The sequence below is a fragment of the Psammomys obesus genome, unplaced genomic scaffold (assembly GCF_907164565.1).
Source record: "Psammomys obesus unplaced genomic scaffold, mPsaObe1.curated_primary_1811, whole genome shotgun sequence".
NCBI classification, from domain to species: Eukaryota; Metazoa; Chordata; class Mammalia; order Rodentia; family Muridae; genus Psammomys; species Psammomys obesus.
Window position 1 is genome coordinate 6,005,958 of NW_026592118.1, and position 8,465 is coordinate 6,014,422.

Genomic DNA, 8,465 nt, shown 5'->3' on the forward strand with positions numbered 1-8,465 from the left:
TACTTAAGGTAAGACTGCAGGAAGATTCCTTGGGAGTACCTGACCAGTCAGGGACCTGTACAAAGCAAAACTGAAAGAGTAGGGACAAGGAAATATAAGGAAGTTATGTAGGAGGCCGTGCAGGCATCAGCATGAAGTATGTGGCTTTGTGTCTCTTATGAATATCTTCCAGAGCACCTCCCAAACACTGACTAAATAAGCGATGAAGATTACTCACCTAGGGAAAGGCAGTGGGCTTCCCTGATGATGCACGCACAATAGAACCCATAACAGAATATCTCACAAGCCAGGATGCAGGGAGACAGAAGAGGTAAATATTAAACAACTACACTATTTGATAAAGATTACCAATATTAATAAATATAATGTATAACAAGAGTACACAGCAAGAGAAATCTATCATCAGGAACTGTTTCTTTGAATGCAGAGTAGGAGGTAGTTAGGCAGGGAAAGAATAGGCAAGAAAGAAAGAGTACACTGTACAGACTAATGATCCTGGGTGGGGAGGGTGTTTGGTGTGGAAGAGCAAATAAGATCAATGGCCCAAATGGTCCTTTAACAGGGGGTTGTTCTTTTTTATAGCCACAGTGTAGCCATCAAAACTAGAAAAGGAAACATTATATATTTCTCCGGTAAGCTTTGTAATGTTCCAACAGTGTGGCCTAATAAGGTTCCAGCTTGGAATCAAGCCTCAGCTATGTCATCATGTTCCTTCACCCTCTGCTAGCCAGGAGTGGTTGCTGAAATTTGATTTTGTATTCTGGACACTTTTAATAGTGATAAGCTTGCTGTTTTCTACAATGCATCTCATTTAGGGTTGGATTAATGTTTTCTCTCAGTTGGTTTTACCTATTTTCCAAAATAGGCATTTTGAATCCCAGCAAATGCCAAATAAGTTTGTTTCTATATTGTTGGTGATGGGAACTTCCATCATGTAATTAAGGTGATATGAAAGTCCTCAGTGATAGGATCAACATTTTTTTTCCTTTTAAAAAAGTACTACACTGCAAATAGTACTTAACAAGCATTCAATGAACTCATTTACTCTGTTCGTATTAATAATTTATAGATCCCATTTTGCAAATGTTTAGGTAATTTACCATCATCCTTATTTGATACTGAAATTGTCCTGTGTGCTGTTGTTAAAGACTGCTTGAAGTAGGCTTCTGTGATTTTTTTGTCATGTCTCCATCATTCTCTAAGCACTCCCTTTGTGTATGTGTGTGTGTGTGTGTGTGTGTGTGTGTGTGTGTGTTTTCTTCCTATTTTATCTCTGGAAACCTAGTCTTCCAAAAATCCTGGTTCCTGTTTGGAAACTTCAGGTTTGATTGGATATGTTCATGGCTGATGCCATGCTCTGAGACTAAAAATACTATACTTAAAGACACACCTAGATGCACTTATCACACTTTTATTTGTGTCTACTTATACGCCATTTATTCATGTGTACTCAAAACTTGAAATTAAAAAAAATCTCAAATTTTAACCCAACACAACAGCTTGTCGATTTCCATATTTATAACTAGATCTCTGATAACGATAATCTACTGACATTTTTCTCAAATACTTTATTTCATCAACTTTTTGTAACTAATCTGGTGTCCACACACAGAGAGAAGGCTTCAAGCTAAGCTGTTATTGAACCGTGGGAGGCCCATGAATATTCAGTCCATGCCGAGTTTTGACACCCCCCCTCCCGCTCATAGACATCCCCAGGGACATTCTGTTCACATTAAGCAGTGTACACAGTCCCTCAGCACCTACTGGGAGAGAAGGGGAAAGCGAAGAGGAACAGGAACGGATCAATTGTCAAGGGCCAAAGAAACACCCTGCCACTAATTACAGAAATATGCACACAGTCCCTAGAAATCCTAAAATAATCTATTTCTTCACACCAAAATCGAGATTTTGCTCTTTAAAAAGAAATTCTATGAGTGTTATGTAAATCTGATAAATTAAGACAAATGATAGAAAAGGCGTTGCACAAATATTTGTCTATAGTCCTTAAATCTGTCTGAGCATATACGAAAATAGGTAAGTTGAAGTTTTGTGGTTAAATTTAAAGTGCAAATAAAATGTCTGGAGGATAGAAGTCCAAGGAAGTTTGAGCATCCTACACATTTGGTAGTGATATCTGGTGAAAAACTTCTACCTTTTAGCTGGCAGAGTTCGGAAGTCACCAAAAGAGGAAGAAAGCCTTAATAATGGATTCCTCACCTGTCCAGGCTTAGCTGTTACTGCTGCCTTTCTTATACACACATGGTCATGCCGGGTACCCCAGTTACGGAAAAGTCTTGCTTTCTAGGTTGTCCGTGACGGTTCAAGTTCGGTACACTAAGAGCATCCTTGGTTGACTTCAACAGTACCCAAGCCAGTCTCCAAAATACCAGAGAATGTTTACCCTCCAAAGAAAAAAGACATGACCTTTTCTTTTCCTTTATTGTCATTGATCTCCTTTATGTTTGGGGTGTTTCTGGGTTTGCCTGTCTATAGTTAGCATATTTATTTCAGCAGAGCTTAAATTCTTTAAGAAAAGTGCTCCACTGATCATTATCTGTCAGTATCTGAAGGCCCATGACTGTTCCTTAAGTTTGAAGGAAAGAAACCGGTGTAGACGGAAGTATCACGCTTAATTTTGAAATCTCTTCTGTCCTTCTCTATCTTGTTGAAATACACACACTAGTTTGCTGAAAAACTTCGAACAGCGAGCTCACAGGTTGGATCAAGTCCCTCTAGCGGAACATTTCAAAGGCACTGGACCCTGAAAAGACAGGTTCCAGGGACCTTTCTGAGTTACCATTTGCAAGAGAACGAAAAGTCCTCCCAGGATAGCAATCAGGTTGAAAATCGAAAGCACCAGCCACTGTTACCACCCACACGGGTACCCTGGAGGCGACAGAGAAGAGAGCCCAGAGCAGGAGAACACAGGGCGCAAGCTGGGGCGTGTCCCGGGCCAGGGAGCTTCTGATTGGCTCTTGGTGGTGAAAGCCCGGGCAGAGGGCTAGAGCGGTGGGACGGGAGCGGTTTATAGAGGGAGTGCACACCCTAACTAAACAGAGCCGGACAGGTGGGGAGACTGTGGTTTCTGGGCGTTTGCGCAAGGAGCCACGCGCACTGGTAAGCCGGGCCTCCAAACGCAGCAATTTCGAAATGCCCAGAATCACAGAGAACTGAAGGACCTTTGCGCTAATTCCAGCAGCCTCCCGTGGCTCTGCCTTTAGGAGTCCTACGCTGTGAGTGTGGAAACGGTTTGCATGATCCCTTGAGCTGCCTCAGCCCAAGCGCGGTAACCGCTGCGCAGAGCTGTTCGCACACTGCGACCCTAATTGGCGCTGAGGAACTCGCTCCAAAGGGCCCGGGCAATCCCAATTTGGGTATGTCTTAACTATACTTCAGTTTTACTTTCTACTAAAAAATAAATAAATAAAGTCCACATAAAGAATCCAAGTACGATATGGACCAAGAGACACAGACGTGGTAAAATTAAAAGAAGAAGGAGGAGGAGGAGGAGGAGGAGGAGGAGGAGGAGGAGGAGGAGGAGAAGAAGAAGAAGAAGAAGAAGAAGAAGAAGAAGAAGAAGAAGAAGAAGAAGAAGAAGAAGAAGAAGAAGAAGAGGAAGAGGAAGAAGTTGTTCCCAGACGCGAATGGGTTTCACCTTGTTCTGATTTTCTATGAGACGCCACTTAACACTTTCACGATTAAATGTGCACTAGCTAAGAGCTTTATACACACTTACACTCTATTTCTATCACACGATGCTGTGTTTCTATCACTTTGCATTTTACGAGTTCGTGAGAGCTGTGATCCAGGCCTGGAAGGAGCTCAGGGCAGGTTGGTGGCCTGAAGGCTCCAGGCGCGTCCAGCCTGGCCGGGAGCCACCAACCCCGGCGCGCTTCAGAGCCGGGGCCGCTCGGACGCCAGCCGGGAGCCCGCCCCTCCCCCTCGTCCCGCACCCCTGCGGCCCGGGAGGTGACACCCTCAGGAGTCGAATTACAGCCCGGCAATTAACATATGAATTTCCCGGACTTACTGGAGGGTTGGAGGGGAAATTTTTTTCTGAGCTGGAGCGTGAGCCCTCAGCACACAGTAACTTTTCTCTGGGTGTAAAAACTCTTTGATTGGCTCCTCGCACGCGCCCGCCCGCCCCCTTCTTTGACTGAGCAGACACGCGACTGGCGCAGGGAGGGGGATGGGAGGGGAGCCGGGGGAGACACTCTGGCGCGTGCCGCTTTTTAAAGGGGCGCAGCGCCTTCGGCAACCGGAGAAGCTTCGTTGCACGCGACCCGGTGTGTGATCTCCGAGTAAGAGGGGGAGGGTCGAGAAGGAGGAGGGGGAAAAAAAATCAGACATCGCACGAGAGAGCAGGAAGGTTTTTGTTGTTGTTTGGGGCTTTTTTTTCCCTTCGCCGAACTGGGTTGCCAGCACCAACTCTGACAGGGCACCTCCGAGCCACTGCAGTGCGATGTCCCGCCTGCTGCATGCGGAAGAGTGGGCCGAGGTGAAAGAGTTGGGGGACCACCCTCGCCATCCCCAGCCTCACCACCTCCCGCAGCTGCCGCCGCAGCCACCTGCTCCCCTGCAGGCGAGAGAGCATCCCGTCTACCCGGCGGAGCTGTCCCTCCTGGACAGCACCGACCCACGCGCCTGGCTGACTCCCGCTTTACAGGGCCTCTGCACGGCACGCGCCGCCCAGTATCTGCTGCATTCTCCCGAGCTGGGTGCCTCCGAGGCGGCGGCGCCCCGGGACGAGGCTGACAGCCCAGGCGAGCTGGTAAGGAGAAGCGGCTGCGGGGGCCTGAGCAAGAGCCCCGGGCCCGTGAAGGTGCGGGAGCAGCTGTGCAAGCTGAAAGGCGGGGTCGCGGTGGACGAGCTGGGCTGCGGCCGCCAGCGAGCGCCTTCCAGCAAACAGGTGAACGGGGTGCAGAAGCAGAGGCGGCTGGCCGCGAACGCCAGGGAGCGGCGCCGGATGCACGGGCTGAACCACGCCTTCGACCAGCTGCGTAACGTTATCCCGTCCTTCAACAACGACAAGAAGCTGTCCAAGTACGAGACCCTGCAGATGGCCCAGATCTACATCAACGCGCTCTCCGAGCTGCTGCAGGCTCCCGGCGTCGGAGAGCAGCCGCCGCCGCCCGCGGCCCCCTGCAAGAACGACCACCACCACCTTCGCGCCGCCGCCCCCTACGAAGGCGGCGCGGGCGCCCCGGCGGCGGCGGCCCAGCCGGCCCCGGGAGGGGGCCCCAGGCCGACCCCACCCGGGGCTTGCCGGACTCGCTTCTCGGCCCCCGCTTCCGCCGGGAGTTACTCGGTGCAGCTGGACGCGCTGCACTTCCCGGCTTTCGAGGGCCGGGCCCTGACGGCGATGATGGCACCGAAGGACCTGTCGCCTTCGCTGCCCGCGAGCATCCTGCAGCCAGTACAGGAGGACAGTAGCAAAACGTCTCCCAGGTCCCACCGGAGCGACGGAGAGTTCTCCCCCCGCTCTCACTACAGCGACTCTGACGAGGCCAGTTAGGAAGGCGCAGCCCCCCGAAAACTGACACAACCAAACGCCCTTCCCCGTCCGCGGGCGGCCCGCGCAAATACCCCCGCGCCCTTTAACTCGCTCCCAGGTGACCGTCGTTAGTCTGCTCTGCAACGGCGTGACTTGAGCAGGCCGCGGCTCTTGCAAACCCTGTCCCCCACCTTCGCTTACTCTGTACCGTTATATGTACCTTTACCTGGCATCGTTTTATAGTCCATGCTGCCAACACGCTGCTAAAATGTCATCTCTCTGTGTCTGCTCCGGGTGTTCATTTGTTTTACACCCTGGGCGTCCGTCCTCTAGTGCAGGTCCCACTCTGCGGTGAACAAGTTTCCCCCAGCGCCTTAAGAGCCGCTTTCGGTGCTTTGCGGAACGTGGACTACTGAGCTGTACGAGCACCGGGGCAGATGTCTCTGTCGGGCGTAAACGTCCAGTGTGTCTCGCGGACCCAGAACACACACGCGCACTCCATCGCTGGCAGTTGCGCTGCCTTGAAGAAACTCAACTGCCAATTGCAAACCAACTTTTGATTTTAAATACAGCCACTCAAAAATCCTTAAACTCTTTGCAAGCGTTTGTTTTCACAAGTGAAAATTTTAAAAGTATATATGTAGTGTCAAAGGTATTTGGTCAATTTTATTTTGCTTTGTTAACATTAGAAAAACGTATTTATTATTGAGTATTTTGACCCATTTCTACTTATTTGGTTTTTCTTTAGGTTTTGTTTTTTGTTTTTTGTTTTGTTTTTTTTACATTTTCTACCCGAGATCGTTTTATTTTGATTTAGCAAATCCAGTTGCCATCGTTTTATGTATGCTTTTACAAGTGACAAAATAAACTTGAAAACTACCTTTTAGTTGTCACGTTTTTTATTCCAGTAAAACAGTACCTGTAACTGGAAAATGAGCGTGTAGACATTATGAGATTGGCTGCTTTGGAAGACGGTTACAAACCTCCTACCTTCAAGTAGCATTGGGCACACCGATAAATTGCGAGGTCACATGCATCCAGCTTTGCAGGGTGGGTGGACAGGATCTTTCAGTGTCCTTCTAGAGTCAATGGTCTCCTGGAGGAGCCAGCACCTTAGGTCTCCACGGCTCTGGTCCCTGCTGCTGAATGGCATTGAGATTACCTATTTACACTCTCGAAAATTAGCTGAAAACTTTTTCAGGTACACGAAACAACTCACAATCTCTGAGGGGAGGCATGTGTACAAGAAGGAAAGGGGACAATGGAAAAGAACTTGAGTGGAAAGATAGTTTGGCAACCACTGGCTCAACAGTTAGGAGCTAGAAGTGTGGCCGTTGCTTTCCTATTGCTGCCCTTAAATGAAGTTTTTCTTTTCAAACTCAAGTCTTCCAACACAGAGATGGCATTTGCCTCTACCCCCCCCCACACACACACCCAGAATAACCCAGTCAACCACATTCTAAAGTCAGGTGCTGAACTTAAGTGAGCTATGACGCTCCCAGGTGTCCATATGGGACAGGAGTCTATTCTGAGGGTCTTCGACCTTAGGAAAGCTAATGTAGAATGTGTAAGGGGTTGAATGGAAACTTTTACAGTGAATCTGATTGGCTGATTTAGGTGTGGAAGCTGTTCATTAGACTAAAGCATCCAGGATAGTCTGCCAGATAAACACCTCTGAACTTGAGGGGTGGGCTAACAAATTGAGGAGATCCCACAAAATAAGTGCGGTTAGCTTGCTGGTTCTCACACCCTGCTCTCTCATCACCTCCATACATGAAAGCTTCTCAGCCTGCAGCTGCAGAAAAACAGCGCTGCCCCAGGAAGCTCAGCTTCTCTTCCATTGTGGAAAATTTGCAGAACTCTTAAGCTTCGAAGTCAACTTTTAAGACGAACTTAAGCTATGGTGACTTTCTGCTCAAGCCTGTCCAGGGAAGTTGAGCAGTTGTGCCAGCCAGTTTTCTGGGAGACGGGCATGGTGGCTAGTGACACTTACCAGGAACAGGAACAAAGCACCTGACCTTAGATAACCTTTTGCGCCCACTGAGATAAGCACCAGGAATCTTTGTACTGCTGAAAAACAAAACAACAAAAACCCAAGCAATTGCTTCCTGACACATTTTTATTTCTTAATAAGGAGACCAGAAAAGATAGCCAAGTGTGCTGCATGCCAACTTATTTAGCTTGGGGTGGTTTCTCCTGTGTGTGTGTCCGGTGCGGATAGTGTTCTTTTATATGCTAGAAATGTGAGAAAGGAAAAGGGGAAAAGGTGATTTTCCTCCCAAAGCAAACAATTATTTTTTTTAAACCACCCATTAATACTTTGTGTCAACTACCAAGGAAAAAGATTTCATCAATGTCATTTTCATTGATTCTGAGAAAATAGAAATGGCACAGGAAGCATCTTCTTCCTTCACAGCTTTTATAGATAATAAAATGGCAGCTAATCACATCACACAATCAGAAAAAAACTAACATCCATGGCTACGCATCCATGCTTCTGGCCAGCAGATCAGAGAGCCCGCAATTTTTTTTCTTCAGTAAAACGAATGGCTGGGAGTTATATCTGTCTAAAGCTCCAGATGAGCACAACTTCCAACTCAACTCTGAGTGAGGAAGTTCTGTTTGCTTCATCCCAGAGGGAAACATTCACACCAGAACATCAAGCTTCGAATCTATATCCTGTTGGCTGAAAAGAAACAAAAATTCTTCGAGCTCACCCAGATGAGAACAGAGTCAGACTATTAGTGCTCAAAGTCCAAATTAGAACTTTAACTCTTTTTCTTAGTTCTGTTTCTTTCTTTCTTCTTTTTTTTTCTTCTGTTATCGCTGGTATTTCTTTGAAAGAGACCCACTCCGAGGTTCAGCCCTGAAGTTTGCATAACAAATGTTTGGCAGCCCCCTCCCTCACACTCCATTAACAAGCTGTAACATATAGCTGCAGGTTGCTATAATCTCATTAATATTTTGGAAA

At 47.7% G+C, this 8,465-nt stretch overlaps 1 protein-coding gene across 1 annotated transcript; it reads left to right on the forward strand.

Annotated features, from left to right (window-relative positions):
• Window positions 1–4,283: 4,283 nt before the first annotated feature.
• Window positions 4,284–6,317, forward strand: Atoh1 (atonal bHLH transcription factor 1). Its single transcript, XM_055612914.1, has one exon. The coding sequence runs from the start codon at window positions 4,463–4,465 to the stop codon at window positions 5,513–5,515; it is 1,053 nt and encodes a 350-aa protein (XP_055468889.1). The 5' UTR covers window positions 4,284–4,462; the 3' UTR covers window positions 5,516–6,317.
• Window positions 6,318–8,465: the final 2,148 nt, after the last annotated feature.

Bases quoted from the DNA above. Each gene is read 5' to 3' on its own strand.
- Atoh1 (XM_055612914.1), top strand. From the start codon at position 4,463: ATGTCCCGCCTGCTGCATGCGGAAGAGTGGGCCGAGGTGAAAGAGTTG.